This window comes from Acanthaster planci, unplaced genomic scaffold (genome assembly GCF_054643075.1).
Source record: "Acanthaster planci isolate LZ-2023a unplaced genomic scaffold, COTS_SCS Contig148, whole genome shotgun sequence".
Lineage (NCBI taxonomy): Eukaryota > Metazoa > Echinodermata > Asteroidea > Valvatida > Acanthasteridae > Acanthaster > Acanthaster planci.
Window position 1 is genome coordinate 1 of NW_028257769.1, and position 15,427 is coordinate 15,427.

A 15,427-nucleotide genomic window follows, 5' to 3' on the forward strand; every position below is an offset into this window, starting at 1 on the left:
TATTCCATCAGCCCTTGAGCCCTTCGTTCATTTTCATAATGAAGCACAGCTCTCCGTACTGTACATGTACATGTACCTTATTCATGCAGTAGGCAAGGACGGAATTGTCAAAACAATACTTCCTTTGTTCAGCTGGAAATTGTTCATTTGTAAAGAGATCCGAGAATATTTTCCCAGACATCGTGGGATGTGTTTTCCAGCCCGGAGCAAGATGCAGTCCGTAATTCATTTTTGTTGGATGAGATTTCTCTTCCGATGGGAATTATAGCTATATTTTGGTATCACTTGTGTTTCTTTGGTTTCCTTTGCTGTTTGTTAACCAGTGAAATAAAACATAACTTGGTACTTTGTTTCTACAAATTTAATACACTTCACCTAAGCCTTAGTTTTTCAAACTTGCTTTTACAAACCTCCATTCTTTATTTGGTCAGAGCTGGTGCTGTAGTGGTTATATAGGGAATTAATATAAGTGCCGACAATTCTAGAAAGAAGTTATTCTCAGCCTAAAAGGTCACAAAAACATTTCCAAGAAGGATATTTTTGGTCGCAATGATGGCATGAAAGTGTGTGGAAAGAGCAGATTAATTTTCAATTTAGCTGCTTTCCAAAGAGAGTCAGTTTTGTCGGCGCATTCTGGAGTTTCCACCATCTCTAAAATCTCATGCATAAATGATGCGATTTAGCACCCGCACGGAGGGTCATCTGCGAAACTCACGCCTCGGTTACCCGCAAAAGGCACACAGGAGTCGTGGGGTCTGTGGCCACGCTGTACATCAAAGTGTACACAAAAACGGACAATCCATTTTCGTGCAGCTTATTTCCTTGTGTGTGGTCTTGTTCTCTATTCTAATAAGCTGTCAGACTGTAATAACTTGCCGCGTGCTTCTAAAATATTAATGGTTTGTTACTGTATGGAGTCCTTGTATATCATATGACAGTGTTGGATCATCAGCCTTATGGTCTACATATGGATGCCTGGAAAAAAACTGAAGGTTGTATGCAGTAGCCATCGTCTCTTTTGAATGAGCACAGCTCTCTGTTGTGTGAAGCTGCCCGACTCCTTGTCCTTTTCTTTCGAATGTTAATGTACGTACAAATCTTGAAACATCGTGGAAAGTTCCACTCGTCTGGAGAAGGGTGATTTTACTCTTATTTTTGCAGTTTTTGTACCGATTTTTGATTTTTTCAAAAAGTCATACTTCACATCCAGTAAAATGCAGCCTCATGATATCAGTAGAAGTTTGATGGTTAAAAAAAGAGCTGTTGTCGAGATAAATATCATCAAATAAGCCTAGAAATGTGTCCAAGCAGTTTCAAATGTCTAAATTGTAAAGCTTTTATAAGTTAGCTTATATAGATAAGTTTTCATCTTTTCAGCTCTTGTTTGCTCAAGTTTATCTGCCCATGGTCAAGCCACTCCAGGCTATGCTATGAGAGAGAACTTTCCTCCTTAGCATAAAACTCATTGGGGAAACTGGTCACAAGTCATACATAGCATGTCATTTACGCTGGTAATCTGTTCTTTGCTGAAAGTAAAAATTGTCCTGTTGTCCCCTTCAAATAAAAAGTCATGTTTTTGTAATAGTGAGAGAAAGGAGAATTTTTTAGTCCGTATCTTTTCCCTTCCGGTAAAAAGCTACCAATGTAGCCTCACCCCTCTGAAAGGCCATTAGAGGTGTCGTTGAAAGAATTCAAAATTTTTTGCCTCCCAAAAACACATCTCCCCTCCCCCCCCAAAAAAAATTACTTTAGGATCTGTCCATGCACCACTCCCCATTCCAACCTCCTAGTCAGCCTACACAGGTTCCTGTCACATTGACCAAGGAGGCCCATTAACTGGTGACTGATAATGATCCCACCATTCTCCCGTCCCTGGGTGGTTGTAGACCCTGTCTGCCTTGGGGGATTTGAGCACCTGGGGTCTGGTAGAATGTCCAATGTCATTTCAAGAGAAATATGCCCAGTTCTGAAGTCCCCTGCTATCCACTGGCCTGTCGAGGTGTCAGCTTTGATCAACAATATTTCTTGTGGATGATTGGCAGTTTTATTTTTTATCACTAGTTTTTATTTCTAAAGCTGTCAAATTTTACAGCATATCTTGATGTCACGGCCAGTCACTTCTCTAGGCAATTCAGTCATCACAGGGATAACAATAGTTCCATCATTTTTTTATGAAGTGTTATAATTTAGCACTGACAAACAGCTGTGCTTGATACAAGGATAAATGTGGGCGTGATGCTGTGAAAGGATAACTACTACATGATTACCCATGATCTGGGTGAAAAGGTGAATTGATTTGCATAATAACAGATTTGAACTGTTGTAAACACTCATTACTGGGATCGAACAATGGAAATTTAAAAGCATTATTTTAACCCAGCCTCTTGTATCCTTCATGATATGACCCAATGCCTCAGTATGCTGCTCTGTACATATTGTGCCGTTATATTTTCTACAATGTCTTCAAACTAGAATGATGTGTATACATGCATGCATCGGTTTGGGAATATTTGCTGCGTTGTGTCAAAGGGCACAGCCATTAGTGTTGGTGCAGGTCAATTAATCAATAAGCGGGCTCTTCGAAAGAGCATGCTTATTTGGCCTTTACGTAAACAGCATCCCACTACGTGCACGCCACCAACATTGACAATGATTTTTCTGACATGAATGGGGGCGGGACAAATCTGGATTGGAGGGGGGACTGTGGAAAGACAAACATGTATGTGTGCACCCCTTGCAGATGGCCCTCCATAAGAAGAAAATGTGATCATGTGACCTTCATCTTGTCATGCACTGCTATGACGATATCTGCGATACATGTGGCTCTGCCTTCAAATTGTACTGTGGTGTCTGACTTTACCCCCCCAGCTTAGTCTATCAGCCAAGAAAAAAACATGGACGCAACTTCATGTACTTACTTCAGAGGGCTGTTTGAGTTTATAGGGTTCCGCATATTGATTGCATACCCAGCTGTATCTAATGAAAAAATAAACATGTTTGAAGTGATTGAAATGAAAAAAAAAACTTGCCTTGAGTGTGTACGCACTTGGTATCACTCCATCTCCTTTCCGATTCATTTTGCACAGTCCAGCGGCTAGACGCCACTGGCTGGCAGATCTGATTAGGACCCCTGAGTGTCTGTAATTGGGTTTGGTACCTGACCTGGACACCATTATGTGCGGGTTGGTGTCTTCGGGCGACGGCTTGTCTGATGGGGGAGGGGGGGTTGGAGGGGGACCGAGGTACCGGAGGCAGTAAGGATCCCTAGTGTGGTTGGATAAGGAGGTGTCGTGGTCATGCATGGCATGTTGTAAGGTTGAGTGGATCTTGGTTATTCACTGATACCTTCTGTCAAAATCTCTTCTGAGAGCTATTGTACTCCAACCCAATAGGATCGTCTCCTTTTTAATACACAGCTGTGTTTTTCCTGCAAGTGGCTCCTAAAACTAGATGAAAATACAACTCTCTTTAATATTAATTGGACAAATATAAATTCCAAACGAAATTGAGGTGAAATCCAAACTAACCAAAGGGAAAACTTGAGCCACCCATACATCTCGTTGGCAAACTGAGAATGGTCTGTATGTATATTTAGATTAATCACCATTGCTGGGGTGCTTCATGTCTTGTTGAGGTTCCATAACAAGTAATACCCTTATCATGAAGGGATTATAACTACTAAATGCTGTAAGCGAAAAGTTTGTACTTGAAACACAAAATGTATTCATTTTTATTTATTTATTAACCAGTTCCAACAGCAAGGGAAATTGCAATTTACGAGAAAGGTATAGTTAAAACAAACATAAAACCGTTAAAAATAAATCCGTATATAAACACAAATATGAAAGCATATACATGTATAAAAATGAATAAAATAGGTTAGTAGGCTATGTACAATAAAAATGTATACATGTATTTGATATTCAGTAATCTGAATTACGTCCAAGGCAAAATGGAGAAATAATGTTATAAGACGAACGGGAGAGCTAACAATAGTTATTTATTGGAAAATGGGTGAGATTAACTTCAGACATGAATGGCTTGAATGACAGAATGGCTCGAACGGAACCTTACAAAGCATTTTCAACATTTGTTGCTCAACTTGAGTCATGTCTAGCCCCAAAAGACAAAAGACAAATTGGCGATGATTTTGATTTATCACTCTGCTACTTTATTGAAATACATACAATAGAACATAATGAAATTAAAAGTGAAACTAACATTTGTTCAACAAACTAATGTTATTGCACAATATAGTGCTTTTAAAACACAAAAGCCTTGCATGAGTCACACCAAAGTACCATGATTTATGCTTTAATTTGTCTCCCTAAAATCACCCTTTGAATTGTTTTGTGTACAGGGGTTGTGAGGTAGTGTCTTCTTTTCTGTAATTCATGAAATGCTGTATGGCAAGCAGTTACTGGCGAAAGATTTGTGGAAGAAGAAGAAGTATTTCTTCCTGTTTGAAAATTGTCAGGAAGGCAATAAAATTTGCACCGCATAATTCTGGGGGCAAGATTATCGCACAGTCTGCCCATAAAAATTGTTCTCTTTCTTTGAACTTCCTCCGCTGTGCAAACCATCTCGTGTTTCTCTTCAAACAGCCTGTCACTGTTTGATCTGAGAAAGCAGGGCAGCCCTGTCATCCATGTTTCAGTTCAAACATTCACGGTCCCAGTGACAGTTTTTCTCTATTTACAATAGCCCACATTTCTGTGTTTATTGCTCCTGTGCCAGTGTGTGTGTGTGTTTTTTTTTTTTTGAGTGGAGAAAGCTGGAAAGGGAACTGGCGTCATGCTTACACAGTTGGCCTTATGTAAACATGTAACACTTGAGAGGTATCATTCACAGAGTGGCTTGGAAGTTTTAATTTATTGTATGTCCCAAAACATAGGAGCACATTTTGTATGTGATGAAATGATTCTGTCCAAAGAATGTTTCTAACATGGTTACCTTAATGTGAAGCCCCTTTTAAGTGGGTCAGAAAACTAAACAAGAATTTCTTTGTTTATACACAGAGTGGTGCATCAGGTTTATGCAGAAACTGTTTTTTGGAATGCATAATTTTCTGTGTGTACATTAGGCATCACTGTCGAAAGTACACTGGTGGTGGACTGCACAATCATGGATGTAATGATTTGCTGTGATTGAATGATGAGATGTTAGTGGTGAAGGAAAGAATTGAAGTCACCCAAGCGTGCATCGACAGACTTGGATTGGTCATTCAAGCACACTGCCACATATTGCCATACACATGCACACATGTAGAAATGATTATGGAGCCTTGAATTTGGTTTCCTATGCTGTCGTTCATGTGCCTTTAGAGACCTCGTTAAATAATGGTCGCTGAAGCTGAAAGCATAGTAAATATACACTCCTGGATATTTATGGGTTGAGATGAATGGGTAGGTATAAAAAATGAGACATGCCGTAAAAATCACTGGAGCATATGAAAGTGCTTGCATACAGCCCTCTGCTGAAGCGGCTTTCTTCTTTGGTATTGGATATCTCGCAAACTGTTCTGTGATGAGAGAGCTTTGACCATTTAGTTATAGGCTCTTTATGTTCAAAATTTCTTTGTACTTCTTCGTAGGATGTTGTTAATTGAAAGCAGGGTACAGTTGCTCATTCTACCCAATTTCAGGAGGAAATAAACTGTTGTGAGCTGACAGTCCTGGCTGTTGAAACTCTGTTTTTTCATCGCATAAATCACAGTGTCTTAAATGTCTAAGTGTTTCAGAAAAGTTGCCGCAAAACATCATTTTTATTGTATTGTATTGATTACCCTATTTATTGCTTTCAGAGTTTGGTTAAGAAAAGCTCATTTCATCTTCTCGCTTTTGTTTTCTGTTTTCATTGTAGCCCCACCTGGAGTCCTGTGCATACAACATGGCCGCCTGCACAGACTGCTCGGCAATGGTTGCTAGGAACCATTTGAAGGATCACAGGCAGTTTGACTGTCCCAAGAGAAATTCAACCTGTGAGTTCTGTGGCGGCCAGTTTCCAGGACAGAGAATGGATGTAAGGAAAGATCTCACTTTCACAATATTTATCAATTGGCTTGTCAAGTGGATTGTGGGCCACTGAATAGGCAGCTGGCTAGTGGATTGGTTAAAGCTGGCCAGTGAAATGGCTACTTGACCTGTGAGTTAAATAGTTACCCATCATGTTGATTTTGTTGGCTAGAACATTGGCTAGTTGGGATAAACAGCGGCTACTAGGCCAGTTGATCAGCTGCTCGGTCATTGGTTGACCATGGATTGGCTGGTTGACCTGTGGATTGGCTGGTTGGCCTGTGGATTGACTCTTGGATGGACTGGTTTGGCAGTAGATTGGTCAGTGGTTCAGTGGTTTTGTTGGTCAGGCGAGTGGCTGATTAGCAAGGTATAGTCAGAAGATAAGCAAGTTTAATTTTCTGGATGGTGGTTTAGCTGGTTTCCACACTATTAGCTACATGTACATAGAAGTGTTGGTATAATGTAGTTATATCGATACAGTCTAGTGAAAGTGTTTGGCTGGCTGTTTTGCCAGCTTCTTTGGTCAACAAACCAGCCAGTCCTCAAGGGATACTGGGATAGTCTATATTTATCTGTCTTTCCTTTGGTCCCATGATCTCGCAGCACCACACAGGGCGTTGTCAGCTGGAAGTCGTCTTCTGTGAGAACAAGTGTGGGGCACAGCTGCAGCGGCGATACATCAACTCCCACATGATGAACGAATGTCCCAAGAGACAGGTCCCCTGCAAGTACTGCGCCAAGGAATTCATTTTTGACACATTGCAGGTAAGGCCGTATTACTTCAGTCTACAGCTAGGTGTGTCTGTGGGATATAAAGCAGCTTCCATAGTGGCACGCATCATGTATAGCCACAGCCAGTCTTTCAGATGTGGCTGATGTGTGTACATGTGATGATTCTAGTAGGGGGATGTGCATGTAAGTAGGAGCATTCAGAGCATAGTTAAGGCTCTCCAATAGTATTTATAATGTGTTCTATACAGATTTTTGCTGGTCTAAAGTCGAAGAAATTTTGCAGCGAATTCCGGTTGATTTTGTCTGGCAGTCCTGAATTAGCTTAATAAACCTATGACATACCTCCAAATTTTTGGATACGAGTTTGTACAGTACTTTCAAAATTGTCTACAAGTAACCTTTGATGTTGAACAGTTTACTTAGCTCCAGTCCCACAACAATGCAGTTCGTGCGATGCCATGTGGCAAGTTTTTTCATATGACCTTGTTTTTTGAAGGAAATGGAGCACACATTCCGTCAAATTTTAGAAATGTGAACAAGTAAACAAAAACTACATTTTTCAGTCTAAAGCACAACACACATTGCCAACTGCACATAGCATTTTGTTGCCTACGTGTATGTAGACAGACTAAGATGTAATGTGGTCTTGTTTGGTTGAAAAGAAGTGATAATAAAAGTCCTCTTCTGTCAGTCGCCCTCCCCCACAGAGAGACCCCCAGCTGCCTCACATAATGACCCATTTTTAGATTCTTTTAATGGTATCCACAGGCGTATGTAGTCCATGATCTGACTGCATTGTGTCTGCGAGCACGAAGGCGTAACATTGACAGAGACTAATGTTTAGAGGGAACTGAACCAAAACCGGCATCGTTAACTGTAATTTTCTCTTTCACATACCAGATCTGAACTTTAGATCCCCCCAAAGTTTGACTTTTTCAAATAAACAGTGACAAGACTTACCTGTATCCTGATAGCATTAGCTCTACGATTTGTGCAGTCCGTTTGCCAGTCTGGTTGGACCATTGGCCTGAACATATAACCATCCCAGAGAAATGGTATACCGGAAAAGTTTTGGTCTCTGTCAAAATGATGTGAACGTACCCTCTTGTTGTTAAAATTCTCCTTGCTAAAGTGTACACACAGGCCTGTTGCCTGACCAGAGACTGGGGGGGGGTTTAAACCCAAAAGTGGAACTTTCGGCACTGTGAATACATATTTTTATACAAAGGCCTATCACAATGTGCTTTGGAAAACAACATTGAAAAGTTGCACGTCTGTCGCGAACTAAAGGTTGCATGTAAGACTTGTACACTGTAGTTTTCAATATTAAATAAACTTAACAAAAATGCATTGATTTCAAACCCTTTGAAACACCTGAAATGGGGATATTTGCCGGAACTTCCTGACGGTACATATGACTGGAGATTGACTCAATTAATATGCAGAATCGTGGTCACCTTGAGCTTGAGAATCAACGTATAAGCCGTGGCTTGTATGCCGAATATTACGGTGCTGAATATTACGGTCTATTTAAAATATTCAGTACAAAGAAAAAGCCCAACAAGCCGAACTCAGAAGCGAGCGGGGAGGAGGTTCCCTCGAACCCCCCCAGCCGACAGGCCTGGCACAATATTCGTTTGTTAGTCCATCTGTTTTTTCAGTATGGGTAAACCAGAAATTTGGTTCAAACAATTCCTCGTCAAAAGAGTTTGCATTAAAGAGGTCGTACTGTATATGATTTTCAGGGCAACATGGAAACCACAGTCTCAACAAAGAAAATTTCTGCATTTTTAGACACGTTTTACGTTGGAACATAAACAAGTTGAAACATAAACACTATAGGTCACCACTTAAGAAAAGGAAAATGCTTTTACAAAATGCATTATTAAGTACAAAAGGTCTCTAATTCTGGATGGTCAAGTGTGGGTATCTTGAAGTAAATATTTAAACATCATCTCTCATCTCTCACTTTGCAGAGCCATCTCCATCAGTGTCCCCGGTACCCTGTCTGTTGCCCAAACCGCTGCGACTCGGCTAAGATAGCCAGGGAAGAAGTTGACAAGCACATTAAGGATTCCTGCCCCTCCTCCATGGCAAGCTGCCCATTTGTCCAGCACGGATGCAAACACAGAGTAAGATCTTTGAAGTGTAGCTGTAGTGACTTTCTTCTTGGACATAATTTTTCTGCAATATGTTACTCTTCGACATATGAACACTATTTGACATATCTGTCAGGTCAAATGTATTGATAAGTGCGCTTTTTTACTTTTAAAAATCAACCATGCTTTCCTGGAAAACTGAGGGTACTGTTGCTGTAACGACATGTTTTGGTGCATAGGTTTTTCTGTTCAAATAGCGAGCCCAGAACTTAGTCACTGAAAACATCTCAGAGAAAAGGTTTATTGCTTGCACTTGCCATTCACTACACAACAGTGAATCACCAAAGAGAAAATTCAGGCCAGCAAAATCTTTAAAAGAATTGCAAGAGTGTTTATGCACAAATCAGAGTAATATTTTGGTTTTCCTCCTGGAATGACATCACAGTTTTGCTCATGAATATGGAAATTCTCTGCATGAAACCCCAAAGAAGCAGCAAAAAAATGCTTGGAAATAGTGCACCAAAAATTGAAATGTTCAGTGAGACACAAAGGTGCATTTTGAGGTTCGTATTTAAAAGAAAAAAATAATTGCAGCTACCCTTCCAATTAACCTCTGTGCCTGGACCCTCTCACTGGGTGATTAAGAAAACGGCGTACCATCGGCTGTTGGTGAAGCTTTGCTACAACCCAAACGATTAAAGTGCAAATTTCTCTGGATTTATTGGGTATAAGACCTGTACTTTGAGAATGAGTCACAAGGCCATATTTTTTTGCAATAATTTTTGTTCAGTTTGCATAAGAAAGAGCAAGCTTAGCACTCGGTTCTGATATAGACCTCTCTCATTTTACCTACAATTTGTATGGAGGGCAAAGTTTGCAGAAAAAATTGCCTTTTGATTGATTTTCGATAATTGTCTCACATTCTTGCAAAATGTACATTCGTCCCACGAATTTTAAAGGTTTGTATTTTCATTTATTAGTCAATGGAATATGTATTATTGTAGTGTTTTGATAGCTGCATGGAATTTTTAACATTTTGTGAGTTATTCTTTTACTTTTGTACTAATGGCCAGCAGTGGCATAGCCCCCCCTCCCCCGGGGGAGATTCCGGGGGTCACATCCCCCCCAAAAAAGACAATTGTGACATTTAAAGAGTAGACCTTGTATGTCACTCATTGTGGCAACCTGATGACAGTGGGCACTGTGATGGTGACAAAAAAAAAAAATACATCTTGAAAATAATTCGCGGTACCCGCTGCTTCATTTGACTCGGACCGGCCAGCCGACCCCGGCAAGCTCGGTGGTCGAGTGGTTAAGACATCTGCACTAGTAAGCAGGAGGTCGTGGGTTCGAGTCCCACCCGAGTAAGCTTGTGAGGTTTTTTTTTCGCAAGCTCTCGGACAGCACTGAGTATACAGTGCTTATTAACATACGTTGGGTACGGGCAAAAAACCGTTATATATATAAAATGTGTTGTGTTCACATTCTTTTCAAGGCCTGATAGTCACAAGTGGCTCAGGCGACTTGCGCCCTCATTGTTACAGACGGGGTCACACATTGGGTCTTGGCGTTTGCTAACGTAAAGCTGCAAATACTACATGCTCTTGGCTTTAAATGACGCTTGTGCTTATGGAAGCCATGGAGAAAGATAATGAAAAAAATTTCTTTTGATTTCATGTGTCAAACCAGGGTCCGAGGTACTCCATGGAAAGACATCTTAATGAGAACACTAAGGAACACCTGGGTCTGATGTGTCATGTTGTCCGCCGCCAACAGAAACAAATCCACGACCTGCGGGCACAGCTGGACACTCTGTCGTTGAGCATGGATGGCACGCTGCTGTGGAAGATCACCGACTATGCCGCCCGCTTTGCCAAATCCAAATTGGAGGACGAATATGAGCTGCGGAGCCCTGTTTTCGCCACCAGCCGCAATGGCTACCGGCTGCAGGTCTCGGCCTTCCCAAATGGGAACGGATCCGGGGAGGGCACCCACCTGTCGGTGTACATCCGGACGGTCAGTGGGGAGAATGATGCCCTCCTGCGCTGGCCCTTCACCCACCCGATATCCTTCACTCTCCTAGACCAGGCTGAAGACGGCCAGAAACCATCCCACGTCAAGGAGTGCTTCACGCCGGACCCCACCTGGAAGAACTTCCAGAGGCCCAGCCGTGATGTCTACACGCTGGGCTACGGCTACCCGACGTTCGTCTCACACACCTTCCTCAAGACAAAACACTACATCAAGAACGACACGATGTTCATCAAGGTGGAGGTGGATTGCTCCAAGATCAACAACATCATCTGAACAAAAGCAACAGAGTCCAGTCACTGACTAAACCATCCCTGGTTGCTATGGCAACAGACAAAACCATGGCAATGATTGCCTGAAGTTTATACCACTGAAAATCTGCAGTGCTGTCTGATTTTTGTGTTTGGATGAACAATCATTCTGGAGGGAATGTCAGGAGCAGAGAAAGTTTGAACAACTGCTGGTACAAAAGGTTACCAAATTTTTACAGTCCCCAATTCTTCATCCAAGATACCTCACATTTAAAAAGAAATGAATCAAATGTACTCACTTTTGTTGAACATTTTTGTGCGTGCATGTACATACAAAAATTGAACAGATATCTTAGTGTTTTTTGTATTTGACAACTTTGTTTGTGGCCTCAAGACTTTTCAGACATTATGTACATGTACAAATATTTGTCAGTTTTCACTTGAAGAGAAAAAAAAGCTTAACATTTACTTTGTGTTTTCTTTCATTTATATATGTATACAGAATACCACCTATACATGTAAGCTGCATTCTTCCATAAAGTTTAAGTGTAAATATTATTTTGTCTGTGGTTTATGATACAAAATGTAACTGATATCAAGTTCCAGGTTATTAATTGCCGGAGATGCAGAGGTTGTGATGCCAAAGCATCCTTACATGTACCTCTTGAGTCTCTCCAATTCTGAAGGGACTCAGAATGCAAGTACTGACCAAGATGTCCTTGTATGGCTTCTTGAGGGTGCCACACGCACCAATACACCAGAGCTGCATATCGAAAGATTTTGTGACAACTTTGGAGTAGAAGCCATCTTGGTTCCAAAGTCTGCCACGTGCACCCCAATGGACATAAATGCATGCGCGAAACAATCAACAGTCCAACTTTGATCTGTTGCATAACATTTTTGTCATCAATTTGTGCAGCAGCAGGGTCAATAGCCTTCCATTTGGGAAACAAAATGGCTTCATACTCTGACCTCACGTCACAACTGTATGTAGTCAGCTAGAAACGAGCCAGTGGGAGTAGGGTCCAAGATGGACATGTAAAATTTGCCTACACTGTGTATTTTGGCCCCCAGAGATGGCACAAAGAATGGTGACCCCTGGGAACCAGTTTGACACATGGTGTTGGGAGGGGGGAGCAAGAGGGGACATTCCCCTCACCAGAAAAAGGGAGAGGGGGAGAAAAGATAACAGGGAAGAATAGATGAGGATGGAAATTGCCACTTTCCTTGAAAATGCCTCAGATCTAGAATTGACCTCCCTCCACCATTCAGTGTTGGTCAGCCTGCCACTAACATATGTTTTGTCCACTCTCTGATAGAGCCATATGGCCCTTCCTTGCAAAGCCCATGGTCAAGCCACATGGGTTGCATTGACCAAAGAGGGCACCGTTAAACTTGAAGCTGCCAGAAAAATATTTTCAGTTAAACATCCAATTCCTTCATCTCCTCGCTATCGCTGACGTAGTATGAGTGCCCAGTTTCTCTAACAACAAGATGGAAGTGACTCTGGGTATTCGTACGATATTTTGTCCATCATCAAACAGGAAGTTAAATGTGAGAAGTCAGAATCAGTATTAACCACCGATGCACTTTTGTAATTTCAAGCTTATTTTTTTTCAGCACTTTAAAGAAGAAAAAAAAAACACGACTGAAATTAAAAGACACTTAATATGTCCAGCTTTCCTCACGAAATTGTGTTTACACAGGTACATCGGGACGTTTGAGGAGTTATGCCAAAAGATTCAAGCTTACTGTGTGGGAAAATAACTATTAAGAGTATAAATGTATATATTTGTAAATTTGATACAATGTATCTTTATCACGACTTCCATAAATCAGTGTTAACATTGTAGATACATAATGTACTTTTCTTCGATTTCATTGTGAAAGAAGACAATTTCATTTTCACTTATACCGATAGGATACGTAAGCCAGATGATGTTTATGTTACTTACATAGTGTGGGCATTCCTTGGTTTTCGTACAGTTAAGGCAACCCGAAGAAAACACTTATTTTTCTTGCACAATGAACACGTGCTTTAAGCTGGATTTTTGTCGATGGGTTTCCTTGACTGTTCCTCTTCATTTTGTGGCAGATTTCCCTGACTCCCCAGAAACCACTAAAACTGGGACAGAGAGAGGTGCTATTTTTGGACTGAGCTAAGTCCGCGCACAATTCACATAACCTCAATTGCAATGACCTCTTTTCAATCAGGTCCACCCAAGGTATGCAACTCACTTTAATACCTGGGTTACATAGATGCCCAAGATAGACAGGCCCAGCTCACAACTGTGGTCAAATTGATTTCTTGCTTATACAAGGGTCTCCTATGTGCGTACAAACTAGAGGAGACAGATTCTGCAGTCGGAATTGTTTTTTACTTCTGTAGTATCTCATCCCATGGTGTGTATGAAAAAAAGATCCAACTTTGGGCACTTGGATTTTCTTTGACAAGCGGGTTAGAAAAAAATATGGCAGAGTTGGGCCATTCTGGTTGGTTGCAGTGTAAGCCTGATGAACAGAATGCCACAAGAACACATTTTGAGCATTCTGTCAGATGATATATGATGCTCATTGTTGATGAGAGTTTTCTTTTCTCCATGGGTGCATTTTACGTTTTTCTGGAAGGAACCGAAGACCACCATTGCTCAAGAAAATACCAACTCTCCAATCAAGTTAATCAACCAACATTTGGTTACAAACACCATAATGCACCTCAGATTCTGTTTCTGTTGTGCTAGTGGAACGAAAACAAATGTACTCGTTAAAAGTGGAATCTATGCGACAGGAGTCAATGGTGACAGTAGTTTTTAACAGGCTGTGTGAAAGCTTAACATCTTCCAGTATAAAAGCATGTTGTTCTTAAAAATAAATTTGATTCATTGACTGGGTCGTCTAATTGTTCTTTTTTACTTGTTTTATTGAGGAGTTAATCATTCATAGTTTCAGCACGTAGCTACCACGGGATTAAGCTGAATTTACAGTTTTACATGTATGTGTAAACAAATACAGGACTGCAGAATCTTTAGGTTAAAGGCCAAATGTCAACTCTAAACAAGGGTCATCTCAGTGGCTTTGACATGGGCGATTTCCTGATGGACTGCGTGATAGAACGAAGATTCACTGCATTTTCTGAAAGATGTCGGTGCTGGTGATGCATTCTGCGGAATCAACAGTCTGGATGGGTTTCACATCATGGACTGACTGGAATGGTCAGCAATTGTTATTGTGGATAGTAACTGCTATGATTTCAGAGCATCTTTTTAAGCAGTTTGGAAATGGGGAAGGTAATAAAAAATAACTAGTGTACGAAGGTAAGTGCACCACAACCATTGTAAACAATGTACGTTGTGTAATATGTTTCCTCATCATTTCCACTTATCCACAAAAATGAGACATTAAAACAATCTCCGGCCTGACCTCCTCTGGAAAAAATTCCTGAATCTGCCCCTAAAAAGGGTTAATCTTGCACTTTGTTAAATACCGGTGAAGCTCTGAAATGAACAGTAAAAACTAACACAGGGCTAAAACTGTATCATTTGATAAATCTGAAGAAAATATGCATTTGTCCCCAACTGATAAAAAGCATCGAGAGGTTAACCTTGCATTTGTTTTTTAATTTGCTGGGGTCAAAATTGAATTTTCTCCAATCTGTGTGTTATGATTCTGAAGTAATGATCAAAAAGTAAAATGATTACTGCTAAAAGCAATCATTTAACCTGTTTGATTTTCTCGAAATCTCTTGAATTTCTCAGCCTTCTTTAATCTTTGAATTGCAAAACCGCAAGGGTTTTAAGCCTTGCATGTTAATTCAATTTTGGTGACGAAAGTCAGCTTTGTTTTGTTCAGAAAGACATCCATCAAGTGTAAGGGCCCAGTTACTATTGATTTTGTGCTCACAAGAGATTTGGGTATATGATGCATTTCCTCAAAAAATTAATACAGGTTTCAGGTTTTGAGATTATCACACAGGACAAACCACTAGTATTTTTGATGAGTATTTCCAATATTTTGGAGAAATTGACGAAAATTCTAATTTGGACCTAAGTGAATTTGAAATGTAAGGTTAACCCCCTGATGTTTTCAATTTTTCAGAAAAGAGAAAAGAACCCAGTTTACATTTTCTAACCAGTTCTCACTAAAACCTGTGTTAGAAAATGTGGAGCTTTCTCCAAACAATTGAAAGTTGCAAGCTCTTAACCTTGCATTTTAAAAATACTCCGGTCCAACTTTGATTATCTCCTGACAGTGTTGGAGTACTCGTACTCGAGTAAAACTCAAGTACATGTAAGGACGC

The 15,427-nt window shown here is 40.6% G+C and overlaps 1 protein-coding gene across 1 annotated transcript; it reads left to right on the forward strand.

Moving 5' to 3' along the window:
- The first annotated feature begins 5,306 nt into the window (after positions 1 to 5,306).
- On the forward strand, positions 5,307 to 14,029 carry LOC147795140 (TNF receptor-associated factor 4-like). Its single transcript, XM_087132227.1, has 5 exons — positions 5,307 to 5,405; positions 5,863 to 6,021; positions 6,621 to 6,782; positions 8,726 to 8,881; positions 10,538 to 14,029. The coding sequence occupies exons 2-5, from the start codon at positions 5,890 to 5,892 to the stop codon at positions 11,153 to 11,155; spliced, it is 1,068 nt and encodes a 355-aa protein (XP_086988353.1). The 5' UTR covers positions 5,307 to 5,405; positions 5,863 to 5,889; the 3' UTR covers positions 11,156 to 14,029.
- The last annotated feature ends 1,398 nt before the right edge of the window (positions 14,030 to 15,427 follow it).

Excerpts from the sequence above, each read along its gene's own strand:
- LOC147795140 (XM_087132227.1), top strand. The coding sequence starts at position 5,890 with ATGGCCGCCTGCACAGACTGCTCGGCAATGGTTGCTAGGAACCATTTG. Across the intron at positions 6,022-6,620 it reads TTCCAGGACAGAGAATGGAT|CACCACACAGGGCGTTGTCA; the intron begins GTAAGGAAAGAT and ends ATGATCTCGCAG. Across the intron at positions 6,783-8,725 it reads TCATTTTTGACACATTGCAG|AGCCATCTCCATCAGTGTCC; the intron begins GTAAGGCCGTAT and ends CTCACTTTGCAG.